This window comes from Bombus flavifrons, chromosome 11, assembly GCF_040668555.2.
Source record: "Bombus flavifrons isolate JBK064 chromosome 11, iyBomFlav1_principal, whole genome shotgun sequence".
Lineage (NCBI taxonomy): Eukaryota > Metazoa > Arthropoda > Insecta > Hymenoptera > Apidae > Bombus > Bombus flavifrons.
The window spans coordinates 7,260,161-7,280,782 of record NC_138452.1 but is presented as its reverse complement, the minus strand read 5'-3'; the positions used below and the strand labels follow the sequence as shown (position 1 = coordinate 7,280,782).

The window sequence follows — 20,622 nt, the reverse complement described above, 5'->3', positions numbered from 1 at the left end:
AATTACGTAGACAGTAGACAGAGAAACAAACACAAGAAAACAAATACTCGAAGTGATTATTCTGTAACCATGTGAAATTCCGATAAGCTACAGTGTAATTTCTAGAAAGTTATAAACTTATTTCACTTATTTATATTTTTTTCGAAAAGAATCGGCGCAAAAATTAATAACGATAAATGGCTCATGGAATTATAGAGTGGCGTTATTAATTGAGCGGAACGAATCTGGTGATCACGATTTGCATATCGCAAGGACATTATTGAGTCGAAAACAAGCATTATATGTTGAATAATGCACACGTATTCGATTACGATGCGCCTTTTTCTTTGACTTCAGATGATTTATGAATCGCTAATGAAGCTTTAAAGAATCACTTAACAAATATCATCTCTTAAAATATATTTTTATCTTTATATATGAAGACAGAACCAGCCAATTGATTACATTCAACATATCCTTTTGAAAATGTTGATGAAAACAAATGAACAAAGATGAAAAATCGTGCATATTATGTACATGTTAAAAATCTGAAACAGATTGATTGTTAACTAATACGTTCAAAATTCACTTGTTCAAAAATGATTTCCACCTTATTCATTATTGTGTAATACAAACAGGTACAACCTAAATAAGTAACTTTTAGTTTTTGTTGTATATAAACGTCATGTATTAGGAAATTTTTGATTTAGAAGAATTAAATGTAATTAAGAGGGCGCAGTTAAAGCTGATTAGTAATAAGCATGCATATGGAGGAAGGGGAAAAAAGAGAAATGATTAAGCAGACACGCAAATTATATGATAATAGGCGACAATTCTAATTATTCCGATATAATTTCCTTGAAAAACTTGTAATTACTTCAGAACCAGTAGTAGTATAGAGCAATTTTTTCTTGAATATTAAGTTTAAAGAAAGAAGGAATTAAGTGATTTAATATCAATTTCCATGTAGAATTTATAATTATTTATATTATGTTTTTTCCAAGATATTTTTCTTATAATTCATGAAAATAAGCGATTATATAGCCAGTAAATTTATCGGAATATATGTTTATGTGTAATTATCATTTCAATAAAATAATTTTTTTTCCTCGTTACAATCGTTGTTACCACACGTGACATGAATTATATACGAGGCATTTGTTATATGCGAATTCAATGAAAATTATCTCGGTATCTTCCATAAAATGATGATTCCACGTTTGATATTGGCGTAAGCTTGAAATTCCATGTTTTCTTTTTCCATGAGAGAAGTAGAAAAAAAAGCTTGCCTTCGCCTATCGGTTTCGTCTGCGCTTTTCGATTTCTCAAAACGAAGTAGACTAACGCTTGCTGCCGGATCCGCGAAGTCTTGGATTCTGCGCGATTTCCTGGTAATATGGTAAATACCGACAGATAAATTTGCTTTGAACGGATAATCAAATGTGTCCATTTTTTATTCGAATTTTTTTCATCTATCTTGTTCATTTGAATAAAGTTTCATATCAGTGTCAAGTAAACGATCAAAGTATCTCTACTCTAAGGAAGCACCAGCAGAAAAAAGAATATTAGTTACGAAATTTGGTGTAGAATATTGAAACACTGGAAGTGCGTTGTGCTACTAGAGGGAAACCACTACAAAACCCGTAGAAAATTATACTCACGACTCGCCAAGGTTCCTAGATGTCGTGTTACCTGTAAATAATCGACGAAAATTCAGATCTCGCTTAATTAGAATCTTGATATGATCGGAACAACGGCACGAATTAAAATTTCTAATTCCAAGTTAAATAGTTTTACTTGACCTGATTAATAAAGTATGATTGATCGGTGGACAAATTAATTGAAGAACACTCAAAATATGAATGCACTTGAAATAAATTCAATCAATCCATCGTCGATGTTACAATTTCATCGCGAAACCGATGCAGGTTTAACGAAATTGAAACGCGAATTGGAAAATTATTTGCGACGCGATGACGGGATGGCATATTCTCGTGTACGTTCGTGTGTATTTAAAACAAATGTTTTATTTCAAAAATCATATAATACCTAAGTATAATATCATAGCGATGAATGAACTTACAATTAATTACATACAGCTCTTCTATATATTAATTTCATTTGAATTCTTAATTAGATTTACTTCTGCCTATTGCGTTGTATCTACAAGTACAGATACAAAATGTTCATATTCTTTTCTCGTATTCGTTTCTCATATGGTCGCAGTGTAAGTGTGGAGATGCGGCTGTGTTGGTGTAGATTTGTGTGTTCGTTATTTTATTTATCGACCGTATAACATTCAAAATCTCATTGTCTTTTATCTGTTACTTCTTTTTCGTATTTTTTTTGTTCGTTTTGTTAAACAGTGATTTTTTAAATTGTTTCTCTTTCTCCTTTTCTCTTCTCCTTTTTAAACTTTAACGTTTAAACTAGTGATCTCTGAAGTATTCTTAAAGTGTTTCCACCGCTGTGATGCTGTTTGCATATTGGGCCCTCGTCACGAAAAAATTTTGATAAAATCAACGTCATTACGTCAAATTATATGGAATTTCAAAAGAACTGAATTTTCCGAGCGTAATCGGTTCTTTTCAATTCTATATTATAATGCATGCTTGTGCTCGTCTTATCGATGATTCACATTCTAAAAATGTTTCAGAGAACACCATATTCAGGTATTCGCGATCGTCAATATTTCGTGATCTTTATAATCATATCTAATAGCTAGACTTAACATAAATATATGTATATATATATAATATATATATACTCCATTGTATGGCCAACGATCATGCTTTCCCATGTTAATATTACACTAAAATCTTCGTCGTTAATTTATTAGAAGTTTTACAAATCTTCAATTTCACCATTTTGTCTCGTTTATCGGTCGTATCTTATTTAGATTCTACAGAGAGAAAGAAAAAAAAAGATCCAATATCAATAATCTAACAGCAGCATACTTATATGTATCTTAATACACGTATGTATACGAGTGTAATCGCAGCATGATCATCGTTGCATTTAAATAATTAACCATTACAAATAATGAACAATAGAAATGAATTACAAAATAAGTGGCTTAATATCGTTTAAAATGTACCGCAAGGAATTTTTTGTACATCAACGTATATCCGCGCGTAATATCCTTTAAAACTTCCTCTTCTATATCTTAAAACTCCCTATTTCCCTTTTTCCATCGTTTTCGCGTTAATCGATTATCGTTTCGACGTGCTTTCATTGTCGTAGTCGCGTTGTACGCGGGCCGAACAGGTCGAACACAGATTGTACCACAGACGGCAACGAATGCCCGTCTATTTCTTTCCTTTTTTCCTTTTCTTCTCTGCCATTATTCTCTTTGCTTCGCACGTACGGTAGCAAGTTCTTCGACAAATTCGTTTCTCGCGCGTAGGACTAACAATAAGACCGAGAGGGGATTTGAGCGAAACGGAGAAATCCTTCGTGTCTCGAATTATCGTGAAAAAGATTCCAGAGGTTTTCAGTGTATATTTTGGCAGTGATTATTTTCGACTCGGCTTCCCGCCCTTTGCAATCCGCTTTGTGCTGATCCTTTCTTACTCCCGTCATATCGTTCTGGCATGATTCGCTGTAAAATCATAAGACGTCCATTTTTGTTCAAACAAGATATTTCCTTTTTATTTAACGTTACTGTCACGCGTTTGTAGGAATTTATACCTTGCACACGTTTTTAAACATTCTTAGGATCAGAAGAGATCGCCAAAGATATGCTTCATAAATTATAAGAAATATTCTCGTGTTCCAGCAATTCAAACATTTGCTTTTCTCTTGTAAGAAATGGTTGCCTTCGTTACAACGAATCACAAGGGAAAGATAGTTTCTCCAGATATGAATATGGTAAAATGCTTCAAAATCGTATATAACCTACGTTGTATGTGTGTATAAAAAAATTCGGGCGGCCCTGGTCTCGTTAGTCGTTTGAACGTATCATCGAATCATCCCCTCCGTGTCTATTATGAGTTTAGATTAACTAGACGCGTGTTTCTTCCCTTTGCGTTAGGCTCTATTACATACAATAATACGTTTAATCGTTCGTACACATAATATATACCACAATAATTACATGTGATTCGTTGGGAACGCACGAGGACGCCCATTTGTTCTACCAGACGAGACTTTTATAAATTAATTGGCAGCATAAAGTGACTTCTTTGTACAATAACCAATGGAAAGAATGCGTATGAAAACTCAATTTAAACAGATATATCAGGTTTTCCCTTCCTCTCCTTAAGTTTGTTCTCAGACTTAGCGGAACAAAAGGTGTCGGAACGTGCGTTGCTCACGGCACATTGACATACGGATGCGGCTCAGCCTCTTTAACGGCACAAACAACGCTTCGACATCGCGAATACGATACAGAATAGTACTTAATTGGCAACGTACATCCACGTTTAATCGATTTACTTCTTAAATAATCCAACGCTCTAGTTTCTTTCCCGCACTGTGTCTCGTCCGATCGCGTTTCTCTATTCACGATCGGACGATGATCTTCTCTTTCGCGTTAAAACTCACGCTTAAGTTGTATATAACCTTATTTCTTTGCCCGATAATAGTCTTCCTCTCAAAAAATTCACGGATAACGACAGGTCGCTCGGCAATTGGAGTGCAAGTGGATAAATAAGTATTCAGTTAATATTTACGAGTTGCAAGCCAAGTGCCCTCGACACAGAATATATAATATATTCATTACTATTATATTCAATCTCGTATCATAATATTTATAATATATTTATATATATATATTTATTTATTTTATATATATATATTTAATATATACAACATGTAATTTTTTTCGATCGTCTTCGCCCGACCAGTTTCTTCGGTAGATTCTTTCCTTTTTCTTTTCCTTTAATTTTTGTCTGTTAAATTTATTACTTTACGCCCACTGTTCAAATTGGCGTTAATTCCTTTTATATGTAAATTAGATCAACGAGAACTCGTTGGACGAGACGATCCCTCTTTGTAAGTGAAAACACGATCGCATATGGAAAAAGTGAAGGAGTGTATGTGCAGAATTCGGAAATGTTTCGTCAACGAGTGACACACACAGGGTTCGATACTCTCGCTTCTTCTCACCCTCTCTTTTCTCTCTCTCCTCTCTCTTTTTTTTACGTTTTTTTCTATTTCTTTTCCCCCTACTATTCTTAATTTAATAATTCATGTTTACGACGCCGTGGACACCTACGTTCGTGAACTTGTTTCTTCCTGTCTGCGAGTGTCGTACAATATATGTGTAAGATTGTGTGCACGTGTATGTGATTACGAGCGTAGAATCATAAGTTCGTTCCTTTCTTCTCGCGCGTGTCTTCTTTCGTTTTCTTTTTTCTCTTTTTCGATGACGATTAAGCTAAGCAAAGATTATCCGTACAAAAGTACAAAGAACACTTATTGTCGACGGGAATGATAATGAAATCACAAAACTCACTAGTCGAAAAGTATTCCAGTCGCGGTTGATGACTTCTGTAGTTACTTTATATTATATGTATATCGTTCCATCAACTTTCAATGTTGTTTTTTATATTCTTCAACCAGAAACGACACTTTGAGAGCGGACTAACACTCGATGAATCGTATGTACTCTTATAATCAAGAAATTCGCGATCGACACTTTACGCGATTCGTCTACAAGAACGACTGGTGCTCGATGAATATTCCGTCAAGATTATCGTCGGTTAGAAATTTCCCTCTTTTTCTGAATTCTATTAACAGAGGCGAAGGTATAGAAGTGTTAAATGATCGAACCTGTTAGAAACATCTAAAGGAAAAGAAAGGATTATCAATGGAGAGAGCTCGGTGACGCGCGAGAACCGACGTCAGGACGTCACGATGGAGAAAGGAAAAATGGACAGCGTCCCTTGTAATTTCGTTAAAGCGAAAAATACTTGCAAATGTTGTTTTTGTCGCGAATGAAGAGGAGCCAACGAGGTCTGCCTTCGCCTTCAGAGGGTACTGCGACGCTAATGAATCTGGTTGAGCTTATCGAACGTTTTTATCATCGTTACGAGTACATCCAATGATCAGATGATTCGTATCGATCGTAGAGATTCGTATCAAAAGTCGTTTCTTTACATTTAAAATCAGACATCGTCTGATGGTGGGCTTTGTTCATCGGTGAATCGACAACGTGACTGTATGATATAAAATTCTGGCTGAAAAACTCTTCTGTAAAAAAGTACGATAGCCGTAGAATGCTTGCAGTGTTTATTGCAATCTTGAGATACGAAGACGCACGATAAATGGGTGCACTTTCGATTGAACTGAAAACGTGGCAGCGTTCGTGTGATTTATTTATCGCGTTAACCCTTCGGATAATTTTTTAACTTTTGTTTCATTTTTCCAGTACATGTTTTAAATTATACATATTTTTATAGGAATTTTTGTGTCCATTTTATTCTTAAAGAACGTATCTATCCCACTTGTAAAAGATACCTTTAACATGAAGTCTCGTTATAAAATCGTGGTAAAAAAGTTTCAGTAAAAAGAAGATTAAAAAGCAACGATACATTTTCGAGGAGTTAACAATTGTTAAGTAAAAATTCTCTTTCGAAACGTGCTTAACCATTGTTACTGAGTCGCGGTATATCCGAGTATTTTAAGAGTATTATAAAGATTGTTCGTTTCGAACAGTCGTTGGATCGTCGATCGAACGTGCAATATCGATACCGCGTTTATACATAGAAAAAACTATCGCGTTATAAGGGCGCGTATCTATCTGTGAAAAAAATCGTGGTAGAACACGCCCCGTTTCGGGCCAGTGAATCGTTTCGAAACGTACAAATAATACTGTTTCCACTAAAAGTATGTCTAAATTACAAAACACGAGATACGATCCACACGTGTCAGTCAGCACGTGCACGTCCTGGATTAAAAGGGTGGGCTGATCTAAGAACGAAAGCTACATCGTGGAATGTGTTCGTCTCCTCTTATCTTTGTTTCTGCTGTTTGAACGTGGTAACGGCGTTATTTTTAATAGATTCCGTTGCTCGTGCACGTAAAGCATTTCTTCTCACAGCGATAATTCATTCTCCCGCGTCGACCACGCCGAGTTGTTGAAAGGGACACGTCCCCGAAAGAGCTTTGCAAAAATTCAGTCGGAAATTTAACGCGTTGGAAACAAGCAAGTTTTCATTCATTTCCGTATACGTTTGTTCCTATATCGTGTAATTCGTTAAAACGTTCGGCGTTGCATATGTTTAAAACAAACTCGCGGAAAACGAATCGCGAAAGGAAAATTGTGAATTACCAACCGTGGAAAATCTGTGTTTGTCGTGCACGCGCAATTCCTACCTACGATACCTTTTCTACCTGCTTCCTTTCTTTTTTTCTTTTTGCTCTAGATTTTCCTATAGCTCCCTCCCGCCCCGTTTCTTTTTTTTTAATGTCGATGCGTCCTTTAGAAAAAAACCTCGACTACAAAATTTGATTTGTTCGCGCTAGCATATGAGACATTTTTCACTACTCGGAGAACTCGACTCGTCCTCTCCGTGTCTTTTTTTTTCTTCATACGCTTAATCACTTTGTTTCAATAATTGCTAGACATCGCGTTCAAGTATACGATACGTTTCGTTCGCGTCAGAGCGAGACGACAAACCGCAAAGACGCAGCTCTCTTTCTCTCTCTTGCTTTCTCAAGCTCGGATCTCCGGATATCGGCGTTCTCCTCCTCTCACGCGGGAAACTCGATTACGAAGATTTTACTTAGAATAGAGTGGTATAATCTGAGGACAGCTCGCAAACGCGTGTTACCTAACAATGATACCTTAGCGATACTTCGATCTTTCAACTTCTCGAGGATACAGAACGAACGAATCAATCGTTCGTTTCTTTCTTCCAAGTAAATTCTTAAGATAAACATTTGAGATTCCTGTTACCATAATCCCTTGCTTCGTCTTTCTTCCGCTTCGTTGAAAAATCGATCCTCGAAAAGCTAACGATCGTACGACGACGTGTGTGGTTGTACAAGTAGTAACGTGTGAGTAACTCGATCGAAGCGAATTTTTCTCAATGTGACGTGTGTGTGAATGTGTGTGTTGTCGAGAAGAAAGAAAAGGCGGTGTAAAAACCGCCAATTGGACGACGGTGGATCGCGTCGCGAAATCCTATTTACAAAAGATACACGGCGACTGAGGAGACCGAATGTCCGCTTTCGCGATTGCATATCGAGGCATCGAGGGATCGTTCCCGATCGTTGACGAGCGGAGAATCGTGGTTGATCGCGATTCGCGCACGGTCGTTTTTCCGGCTACGAACTGAGCTGCCATCGAAGAGACGGAAATCGTAGAAAAATGAAAAAGCTAACGGAAAAGTGGATCAGATCTAACGTGAAATTCTCTTTTTTATACTCTGCCACGCGAACGGAGTTTCTCCGACGAAATAATAATATTACGTCGAAAAAAGAAGAAAGCAGTTCGTTTTGATAAACTGAAATGAGATTCGCGTATGACCAGACAGGGAGGAACACGTGTACGTACTTTTGGACGAAAACACGACAGGTGTACCTCTCTGCTGTCAATTTCAAACCCTTTGCACTTTCCGCGTATGTTTGCAATTTCTGTGAATTTAATCCGAAGTTACTGTGTCATTTAATAAGCAGTTTCAGAACAGCTGAAAAACATAGCGTGTTCTTGTTCCCAAGGTACGTTGGATCGAATTGACGTCAATCAAGAGATTTTAGTTTCTTTGAAATAAAAGCTATCGATCGACTATTAAACTCGTAATATCATAAATTATCGTATACTTTAATGACCGCCTCCGCGGTCCTCGATAATCTGCATAATTTCAGCCGATAATAAATATCGATCTGACCCTAAGATGACTCGATCCAATTACCTCGAGCTAAACGCATCGAGTATCGTGCAACAAGATATATCCCAAAGATGTTATTTTTCACGTGACTGGACATCGATTTGCAAAGGGTTATCGAACCGAAACGAGGGGTGGCAGGTTATTTCCGCCGCAGAAGAAGGAACGACCGTTGAATGGACCGTCAAACGGATGATCGGTCTTTAAACAGGCGTGTCCGTCTTCTCGTCCTTTTTCGGCTCCTTGATGTCCGTGCGGCCGTTCACGTATTCCGTGCTCGCGTGTATTGGATTCTCCTGGCCACCCTGCGGTATTTTTTCATCGATGATACGCGGGTCCTCGTGATCCTCTTCATCTTCGTCCCCGGGGGTGATGTGCGCCTCGCTTCCGGCGCCGACACCGCTCGCAGCTTCCTCGTCGCCCCGACGCCTCGCTGCAACAAGCAACGCCACGATCGGTCAAGGCAAAAGTGCGTGTGTGGATCCCTCTTTCTTTTTTTTTTTTTGTTCTGTTCTCTCTATTATCTTTTTTTTATTCTTTTGTATCTCTTTTTTTTATTTCGGTTTTGTTTGACTCGATTATTCAAGGGTGGCGTATTTTCTTTGGTTTTATTAACGGTTCTATTTTTGCGCTCTGAACGATTGTCACGGGGTTAGTTAGTGGCGTCTCTGTCGTTTCGCGTTACTCTACGTTCCGATCGATTCTCATCGTGCAGGACAGACTGTCTTTTTTTTTGAGGAATTTGCAAACGCGCGAGCTATACGCCGAGGTAAGAGCTTTTCTTTCGTTTGCGCTTTAGCATCACGATAAAAGTTTCTCATCTTGTTTAGATGATTTTTAAGCGATTAATATTCTACTGTGTTTTTATAGTGTGATTCGACGTTTGTCATACGTACCTCCAAGAAATAGTATAGATAATAGTTTTGCTTTTTTATCTGTCTTAGTGTCAGATACGAAAAGATATGATAATTGCTCAATCTCAAACGTTAGTTTAATCCAAAAATTAATTGTCGATCGAATTGTCTATTTTCATTAACGTTTGTCGTACACCGTCGTGTGGCCGCGTTGCTCAGGCGTTTGCAATCGAGCGCGATTTAATCGGTCGTTAGAGCGGTTAATAATCATAAACATTCACAGGCAAGTCATCGCACTAATGTATATTCCAATCCAAGCAAGGTAAATGTGAATGAACGTGAACGTGGTCAAATTTCAACACGTAACCAGCTAATTATCAGCTAAGATAAATAGTAAAAACATCGAGAATCGTGAAAGGTTCGAGATGGGGTTGGATTGTAAAAAAGGGACGAGCATGCTTGTGCGATCATAATCTAGGAACAGATTATAGAATTAATAATATAATTAATTAATAATTACTGTTCTAATTGGGCAAAAAGAAAAAATATAGTCACGGCGGAGAAGCAAATTGAAAGAAAGATAACATCGATAAAGGGTCTGGTCTGGTTTCACTTCGAACAAATGTCACCACACTTGCCTTCGCCGATTGTTCGTCGTTGCTTGTCGCAAAAAGAAACTCGCTCCTGTTTCATTTGACCCAGCGGGCCTTGAATTTAGAGGAATTCTCGCCGGGGATTTCTTGAACAACGTATCGCAACAGACAATCGTGGCCTGAGTCAGTGTTTTTCAAATAGCTTTCTTCCCCTTGTGAGCCGTTATTCGATCGCGAATGAACGCTTTTTCCCTTCAAAGTGTCGAATTAAATGCTACAGGAATACTTTTATCGAGAAGTTGAGCCAAATATCCGTTGAAAAGGAATTTTTTATCTTCGAAGTTCTTTCCGTCTTTTCTTAGTACATGTCTGGAAAAGAATTTATGATTTTTGCTTTTTGGTAGGTCGGAAAGGGAAGAATTTGAAAAACACTGCGCGAATAATAATGAACGGAGCATAAATTAGGCATCGTATTAGTAGTACATGCTGTATGAAAGTCGTAAGCACGATGTGCATGCACGAATGACAGAAATATGTATGTTTATGATTTAATGAGATCGACTCGATGATATTCATAATTCTGTATAGTTTCGGGTTCTTTTTATTGCTCTCAGTAACGTTTGAAATTTTTAATAAAGAATCGTACTCAGATCTGTTCTAATCTTTAGATTCTTTAGAATCTTAGATACAGAGGTATTGTGTTGCTACTTTAAAAAAGTATAAAAATCCGATTTATATTAAAATCTTTTTAATCAAATCATGTTTAACTATCGATTGGGAATATAGTAACTTTTAAGCAAAAATATCTTTGCCAGAATTGTGTTTGTCGACTCACAAACCGATAAATGGATCATTCCGAACAATGAAATTCTGATTTGTTCATTTGTCACGCGAGTATCGATTATACGTCAGATTTCTGGCATGAATAATCGAACTTTAACTCTGTTTATTCTCTTCTACATACTATCGGAAGTTTAACCCCTTTTTTTTGCTTTTCTAGTACACTGTGACACTGGTCCGAGCAGAATTTAAAAATAAATGGGAATCGACAAAATTGTAAAAATCAAATCGTATTTGCTTTAAACGCATTTTGAAGTTACATACTTTCATTTTTATCCTAATAGCTCCTAATGAAATAGCCTTAACGATTACTAGCGTAACATAATCGTTTGATTCGTTTCTAGATTTCTAAATTCTCAAAATTTGTATTAAATTTAATATCGATTATCTAATCGCATGTTAACTTTCGTTACACACATTTATCCAAGGCAAATCATCTCGTAACATCGCTTTCCATTAATTCACGGCACGTGTCGGAATCTGTTGCAGGGATCGAGTATTGCCACGATAATTCGAGACCAGGTAACGACGACAATGTGAATGTGTCAGGAGAGTTGATTAAAAATGGTCTGACACGGATATGAGAAAAGTGGCGAGCAGACGAGCTGATGATGAACGAGGAACGAGCAATACTTTTAAAAAAGGGGTGTTTTGCTGCCTGAGGTGACTTACCCCTGGACAGTGTCATGCCTAGAGTACGGAATCGCAAGGTAATTGTTGCTGTTTCTCCTTATTCTTTACTTGGCCCGACTTGCATGCTGTCCTATCGGTAGCGGCACAACACACAAGACATTTGTATACATACAAATATAGAGATATAAATTAAGAAACATGTATAGTTTTACGATGGAGTACAGCTAGCGAAGGTTGTTTGCTTCCTACACACGTACAACCGCTCATGATTTCATTGGAATTATTATAGTTTGCTTATTAAGAAACCTTCTCTCAATTTTTCTAGAGTTTCATAAATCGTTTTGTACGAGTTGTCTAACAGACAATTTCAGCAACTAAATTCCTTTACAATCTAATATTATGTAAATGTCTATTATTTTGATAAAGGAGATGGAACATAAATAAGAAAAATTAGATATATAGAGGACAGCTGAAAGAAGAAATTGATGTAGTATATAAATAACACAGTCGCTGCTGATAAAAAATATCGGTAATATCCTATCCATCGATACAAAAATAATATAAGATCGATTTTATCTTATTGCGTTATCTGTAACTCGATCGCGAATGGCTGACTTTAGCCAATTATCTTTTATTTTCCTTCGAGTCTGTGCATCGCTCGTTTATTTACTTTCCATTCATCGTTTATTATATTTGTTATTATCCCTGTCAAATCGAAGTGACAAAAGTACACGAAAAATCGCCAAAAGGGATGGGGAATCGCGCGGTACGAACGAAGTAGTTCATGTGAATTATTGAAAAAATAGACACTCACCTGCGAAGCACCAGCGTCCGGTCGCACGGGCAAAAATTAGTATGAAAACGATGAGAAGTAGCACCAGGGTTCCAACAACGATGCCGATGATAGAACCGGCATCTAAATCGACGCCTGAAATTTCGTAGAAAGTCAAAATGACGTTTGTTGTATAACTTGTTTTTATCGATACAAACAAATTAAACTAATCTTATCATCGACTATTTCGCACGAGATAAATTTCCGCGACTTTTGTATCTTCATCGCGATTATAGTCTGCAACGTTTCGAGTTCGAATATGAATAATATCAAATGCAGAGGACACACGTATATAAAAATATTAAAAATATCGAAAATTGAATTATTATAGAAATCATGCGCCAGTAATTGAATACGAATGCACCTCTATCGTTGAAAAATCAAGAAAAGCCAGCTTAACGAAGCTTTAACATTTTCAAGACACAGTCGATCGAACTTGAATATCTGTTAGAATAAAAATCAAAGTGTCATTGTGTCTTGTATATACTCATGTTAAAAAATGCGTTTCATCGATAATGAATGTACAAAGCAGAGCGTAAATATGTTCGTGTTGGATAAAAAATATATATATACGTAAAAATATACATATATACGTAATGTAACAAGAGTCAACAAGCACTCTGAAGCCTTTGGTACATTTAATGTCTATGAAACTTATAATTCTAATGCAGAAATGTGCAAGAGAGGTCGGTGACGCGAAATCTGTGTTCGATATCGACAACAAAGCGTTGATTCATGTAAAGGCGATCGCACAAAAATTTAGTCACGTTTATTTGAAAAATACAGATTTGCCATTCATGTTTGCAGTGGTATCAATAACAAACGTAACGTTGTATATATAACCGTATCCCGTAGCGCGGAGTTCCATTTACGTGATCCCTCTGTGAATCTATCGTGTGACTTTCGCACGAATTGATGACACGGTTTGAAAATTGCGACGACGAAAAAAGAAAAAAAAGAAAAAAAAAAAATAAAGAAAAAAGAATAAGATGTTACAGCTACAGTGTTTGCACGATATTTAAACAAACAGAGAAATATTACTTGGAGACAAACAACGTTTGGTAGATTAATAAAAATAGAAGATCGTTACGATTCTGCCGCTTCGAAAAATATCGATGTTGTCCTTTAGCGTTTCTTTTTCCTTTAATTTTTCATCGAATTCCCTTCATTCGAAAGTGTACACAGACCGATAAAATAAATTTAACAAAATAAAAAATATCGTGAACCGACGTAGCGTAGTAGTAAAAATATGGCGACAAATGTTTCGACTTTGGATATAGTTTATCAATTACAAAACGTGTCGTAATCCACCATTTTCATGGAACTTCACGCGTACGGAGCTACATCGACTACTTACTACGTATAATAATTTGAAAGAATGACATTACCTAGTGCGTGCATGTGTTCGGAGAGCTTACCATAGAAGTGACCGAACGGCCCTGCGTGAAAGCATGCGGTGAAGGATCGATATGGTTAGAAACACATAGCGCATACGGACACAATAGAGAAAAGACACGCAAAAATATTCTAATTCGTACATATTCGGTGTAATTGAAAACGTAATGACGGCCGTTGACTAGCGCGTGAAAGTGACAACGAATATGACATGAATCGGTAGACAGATGGTGAGTATGCTTGATCGGATGAAATGATGGTGACAAACACGAAATGTGGAAACTAACAGCATGATCGACAGCTACCGACGAATTTCAAATCAGTTTTATCGTCTTTCTCTAGCGATATCGAATAATCAATATTCACCCGACCATACGAATGAAAATTAATTCTGTTGCTATTTAATACTTTTTCTTCTTTCAACATCGTTGATCGTGTATTTTTTTTTTTTTTTTTTGTTTTACGCTTGCATGACTGCTATTTTTAAAAATTTGTTTTAATATTACGACCACACGATTAATGCTTGACATTTTTGCCTCTCTTCGTCTTTTATGTTTCCGTTTTCCACTTTGACGCAGATAAAAGTTCGTCGTGATTTGCACGCTACTTTGGTGCACAGTGAGATTAGGTGATTTTTTTCACGATAATTGAATTCTGAACGTTTCCGTGGTTTTTACCTGCGGGTTCTGTGGCTGTCGACAAAATGATACGATATTCGTAAGCCCCTTCGTCGTTACGGGCTTCCAGGATATAGTCCTTCTCCGTGTCGGATTTTTGCACGCTGTCGATCGTCAGGATCACGCTCCACGCTCCTCTTCCCTGTAAAAAACAAATTCTTTGGTCACTTAATTACTCGATCTCTTACCAACCAAACGTTCTCTGATCCTAAAGGCGATTAATTTTTACCGTCATAAAATTATAAATATAAAGATATCGATATTTTCATTTTTATTTTTGGAATGTTTTCGAATTCGTTTATCTAACGAGCAGAGGCCAGGATCACTTTTGCATTTAAACGACGCTGTAATTTCAATTTCCGACATTCTATGGTCCGAACAAATTCCACCAACTGATATTACACGTATTTCGATGAATTTTAATTTGATCATATTAATATTATGAATTCATTGCTGAATATTTAATTTCGTATGCTGCATTATTATGCTAAACTTTTCACTAGCTGTGGTGTCCCTGAAAAAATTTCCTTAATGGTAATTTTTTCTATAAAATTTCCAAGCCTTCTGCATTTAATTATTTCAACAACGAAAACAGAAAATCACTTTAATCTATCTTTTTTCGAACGAGACGAATGATTCAACAGTTTTACTTATTTTTTCCTGTTGCCTCTTTTATACAAAATGAGACAGTTTTTGATATCGATAGTCGAATTATTTCGCGAGATTTCACTGCACGAACTTTAGCATTCGAATCGGCCGGAATTTCATTAAAGCTGTTTGATTAGCGAGAAACTTTGCGAGTCACGCAAATGTATAAAAAGCGCTAAGTGCACCGTGAAAATCGATGCTCTGGAATGCGGAATCTTTGTTCCATTACCTTCACTCGTATTCTCCTCCATTTCTCGTTCGTTCCTCAATTTACTCTTTCACTGTTTTTTCACGAGAAAGCTCCCTTGGCAACTCAAATCCTACTAGCAGCTTTAGTATCTATTCCATCATTTTCTTCATTGATAATTCGATTCGTATCTCTTTTTACGAATTAATCTTTACCTACTTCATTTCTATGTATAGCTTTACCTTTTGCTTCGTAGAATTCAATGTGCATTACTATTCAAGCATCTCGAGGAACGTTCAAAAAAATATTCAACATTTATAGCTAGAATTTTCATGCTGTGTTCGTTCGACTGAGCGAATTGAGAGAACACAATCGACGCGAACCGTTTACTAGTAAAGTCTATCAGACTTTCCAAGTGGAAGAATATTTATTTATCTGATAATAGAAGCTCTTTCACGTGGAAAATCATTTAAGACGGTTTCGTACGGATTTCTTTCGATACGTTTCCAGTCTCGAATTAACGCGTGATGTTTCGTATTGATTTATACGTATCTCTGACTTTCGATAGTATTCGTTATTTAGAATAATGTGATTCTTCGATTGTTTAAACGTCTGTTGCAATAATTACAATATCGCATTTTCCATCTTGTTGTATGTTCGATATTATATTTTTTTAAATATATAATATTTCATATTAAATAGATATGGATCATAATAATAATAAGAAGATATATATACAGATATTAATTTGATAGAAGGTATAAGAAATTTCGTTAATTTACCAGATCCACAGCGGTCGAGGTTTCGAGTCGATTGCTTTCGTCTGGGTTACCCTCGGTGATCATTTCATTGTTCACTCGCCATTTGAAATGCGGCCTAGGGTTTGCGTAAACGGTCACGTTCACGATACCCTGGCGTCCAACTACGTATCCAAAACGCTCGATGGTTGGTTGCGGTTGAGGAGGATCTAAAAAGAAAATTTCCATTTTTAATTGTTCCGCACAGATTTCAATATTCCGTCGTAATTCGCGTCATTGATAGAAATTCCATGCTGAAAATAAAATATTTCGAACATCTCCATATATACCCATGAAAGATTTTTAATTTGGAAAAATAGAAATAAATCGCTGGCAAGCTTACGGTTGAGTAATTAAAATTTATTTAATATCTCCAATTAGAATTTTTATTCTTTCCTTTTTTTAAGCTCCTTACGTTTAGAAAGTGTTTGTACTTTTATTAGCAAAGAAGGAGTTTCTTTTTACATTACGTGTTGAGATTTCCAATTTCGTATATCGTTCGAACAATCGATCGCTTACAGAAAACTTGCAGTTGCATAGTAGTTTCCTTAGGCCGGTCGAGTGCAATGTGGCTGGCAACGCATCGAAGGATTTTTCCATTGTCCGTCCAATCTAAGCTACGCGATGCATTTTGCACGGCCAGTGAGTTATCGTCCAGGTTCGAGTCGTAAATCGTAGGTCTTTCTTCGTTGCCAATAGGTTCGTCGTCTAGTTATCATAAAAAGGATACAGAACTGAGTACGGTATAACCTCTGACAAAAAGTTAACTAAAAATCCCTCTATTTCGCCGACTAATTACCAAGGAACAAAGAAACATTGGCTGCTGGTCGTCCGGCTGGTGCGCTGCAACTCACTTCCAATTTTTCTCCTTTTCTATATATATTTCTTCCATCGGATCCAGGACTAGCGTGAAGCTCTGGATTATTTGGCGGTTCTGAAAATCCAATTGCAAGCATTGATTATTCTTTAGATGCAAGAACGACGTTGAATTTTCTATTGATAGTCAAGCGTTAAAATTGCCCGGCTATGCCGATGCTCGTTAATTTTCCACGGTTCAAGCAGGAGAAAACTTGCAGATCTTTATTTAAATTCGCTCGAAACATCTGCAAGTCTCCATCATGACCCGTTTTCGTCATTTATCTTTATCGACTTTATCTGAAAATAGTAATTTCCTTTCGCGCTACCATCCCCTCCTTCTACAAACCCGTCGCGTAAGCAATTCTCTTAACGAAGATTAATTAGCTCTCGAATTCCCGCACACGTATATTCCACACTGTAATATTTTTCCCTGTACGGGGGAATACTTTTCTCAGACAACTAACGTCGCGAAGTTTTACAACGATTTTCTCATTAATTTCCAGGCTACGCGTAAAAGCGACGACGATTAATTACGCGCGCTCTTTTAATTATGCTTCGACTCCTTTGCAATTAAGGATTAGCATCTGATGCATGTGACATACACTGCTGTTTTTAGCTGCTATCCGTAACTCTTGTGTTAAAACGAATTCTTTAGCGATTCTTTTCAACGTATAAGGCTATGATAAGAGTAACTGCATCTTTCTGATGAACTGATTGACGAATATGCCAAAACGATCAGACGTATAGATTCTTGTGAGAGAAGCTCTAACGTTCTTCGGATGTTTGGTTCGTCAGGACTCATATCAACTGTAACCATAGTCTAAGAAAGATACGAGGAAGAGGAAACTGGTACTTCTAGTCTTATTATTAATCTTAACGCGAGTTGTCAAATTAAAATTAGACTTTGAAGAGTGAAATGGATAGAAAATAATAATACATACTAGCTACGATAATTCTCGTAGATGCCTGTGCCTCCGCTCGACGTTCGGTAGTTGTCAGGGTGCACTTGAAAATTCCATCGTGACTTTCCTTGATCTTGGCAATGTGAACGCCGCATTGGCCGGCCTCCGTGCCTTCTCCGTAATACTCGATACCATCTTCAGACGGTTGTCCTTTGGATAACACCATTCCACCTTCTTCGCCAGGTATTTCGACACGGCATACCCGTAGTGGTCTACCCACTCTGCACAAAATTTGCAAACTTTCGCCCAGTCGCACGGCAGTCTGATGTTTTGGCTCGATGTCCACGACTAGGTTCGGTTTCGATGCTGGAACCAAGAGAAAGAATAATTAGATTCTCTGATGAAAATAATTTCAAAGGCATGCTATATTATATCAGGTGAAAATTTGCGCACGAAACGGGACGAATTTAAAAGAATTGCAACGCTGATGGTTTTCACAGACACTAGACATTATGAATATATTATATTACATGGCGAAAATTCGCAGCGTAGTATACCTATTATATGAAAACGCGTATGTGAAACGTGATGAATTTAAAGAGATTAAAATTCCGTTAGTTTCATCAGACGTTATTTCAAAGTCTGCCTGAATTTTTCTCCCGGTAGTTAATTTTTTTGCAACCTGCCATGCAATTGAATTATCGCGCGAAGGAACAGGGTTGAAGCTCCATAATTTTTCTTAATCTTCGCGTTACACGTTACTTCTTACCGGGTACTGTGAATCCTCCGCGTTTGTGGCACTCGCTTTCGAGAACATTCGTTATAATTTCATTGAAACGCGCGGAGATTCGCGGTGCATATAATCGGCGAAGTAACGAAGATACAGTGTTTTAGCGAGGAAGTGACAATAAGTGTAGCCGTTTCTAGTGGACGATATTGTGCTATTTATATGCGAATGGAGTTCTTGCGAGGAGAGTTAAGGGAGGTGTTAAATTTATGGATACGTGTCCGCTTTCAATGGCTCGTAACTTATAATAATCAAGAAGACGCGCAATAAAAGCCTGCCTTCATCGACTACGTGGGCGACGAAGATTTAATATCAGCGTCACCTTGAAATTGCACGTCATCCCACGACGTTAATTTTAATTTCCAGTCGATTCGTTGCACGGTATAATAATCGTCATTACGCTCGCGGAGAGGCGTAACCATGGTTTTTCGGCTGTGCTTTTATACTTGCGTCGACTCGTGCTTTCGACTCTTCGTAAAGAAAATCGTAAAACTCATATAAGACGTTTCATTTCAAAGAATGAAACTTGCACTGTATGAAAACATTTTATACGATTTCATACTTTTTATATTCTTTGTACTTCTTTTATGACTTCGCTCGTCCTGCTTTCCAACTTCGTGAAATTGATTTCTTTAATCTTAATTCCTAAAAGCCCCTTTTATATTAGACTTTTTATACCTTAATTCCACTTCTACGGCTTCTTATTTCAAATTCTTAATCTTCCGCCATCGTTCTCTACACTTTTACAATAAACTGACGGAAGCGTTTCCTACTTTCTTATACTTCTACAAATAACACTTTCGATCGTTTCATATTCCTCGAAGATAATAACGGTATTACATTTTACGGAACATAAATAAGATTTCAGATTCTTTCGAGCGACAGACGTAGATACAAATATCTGTGTATCGTTGTATCGTTTTATCGAGTAACAAAACGACGTGAGATTACGTTTCCCATTTTGCACGGCTACCTCTTTTCCAATCGGTTTTCCCTATTTGCTCCCCACAACGTGGCTGGAACTTGCAGCGCGATCGTTCATCTAAAACAGCGCGGAAAAAAAGACGGGCGAGCTTCGAAGGAATTTCCTTTCGAACCAGCGCACCCCATCCCCATCGCTTTTCTGAAACTTTCCGTAATTGTACTGGTATGTAATGGATAACGAGAACTACCTACAGTCCGCTTGTATCGCAAATGAACAAAAGTTTCGGCGCAAAAAGCTTCGAAAGTATCGAGCTGTACCTGAGCCAGCTCCAATGTCTAGGAAATGGACGAGAGAAAGAGACAGCAACGCTTACTAGGAAAGCGAGAACGTGTAACTGCCACGTTCCATTAGTAATTGCATTGTCAAACTGGTGTTAGAGTTACAGTTTACGTTATAAGACGCGTTATGGATTCATTCAAAGTATTGTAGCGGCACATGAGTCAATGGAAGATACGAATCGGGAAAGACTCATATTGTTGTGACTTGGAGCGTCAACTTTGTTTTGGTTTGCTAGGTTCAAAGGTAAACGAACTCCGGACAAAATATTATTTGCTATCGTCAACCGGAGTTACATTGGAACTTTTTATAATACCACCGGTTGATACAAATAGACGAACGTCTCTCTAGGACAATCAGTATAGCGAATCATTGTATAGCGAGTCAGACAGTCGAATAGCGAGCGTAGAGTTGAACAGTAGCATCGAACGAGCAACGATTACGACAGGTATACAATATCTTTGTGCTTGTATTTAATGTGATTTTAATATAATCGACTATCACAATTTTATCACTCGTATCATTAATAAATCAACACGTTTAAT

General features: G+C 37.2%; 1 protein-coding gene across 3 annotated transcripts in view; it reads right to left on the bottom strand.

Moving 5' to 3' along the window:
- The window catches only part of Fas3 (fasciclin 3), a 344,259-nt gene that overhangs the window by 3,028 nt on the left and 320,609 nt on the right, over positions 1-20,622 (bottom strand). The window contains exons 2-9 of one of the 3 annotated variants that reach the window (XM_069123752.1): positions 18,069-18,395; positions 17,069-17,203; positions 16,789-16,977; positions 16,255-16,439; positions 14,638-14,779; positions 12,548-12,661; positions 1,641-1,671; positions 1,269-1,367 (exon numbers count right to left, since the gene is read on the bottom strand). In XM_069123752.1, coding sequence (XP_068979853.1) covers positions 1,269-1,367; positions 1,641-1,671; positions 12,548-12,661; positions 14,638-14,779; positions 16,255-16,439; positions 16,789-16,977; positions 17,069-17,203; positions 18,069-18,395 — 1,222 coding nt within the window. Of the gene's footprint in view, positions 1-1,268; positions 1,368-1,640; positions 1,672-5,139; positions 9,247-12,547; positions 12,662-14,637; positions 14,780-16,254; positions 16,440-16,788; positions 16,978-17,068; positions 17,204-18,068; positions 18,396-20,622 lie in introns of those variants that run through there. The other 2 variants (XM_069123753.1, XM_069123754.1) reach the window with 2 other exon arrangements.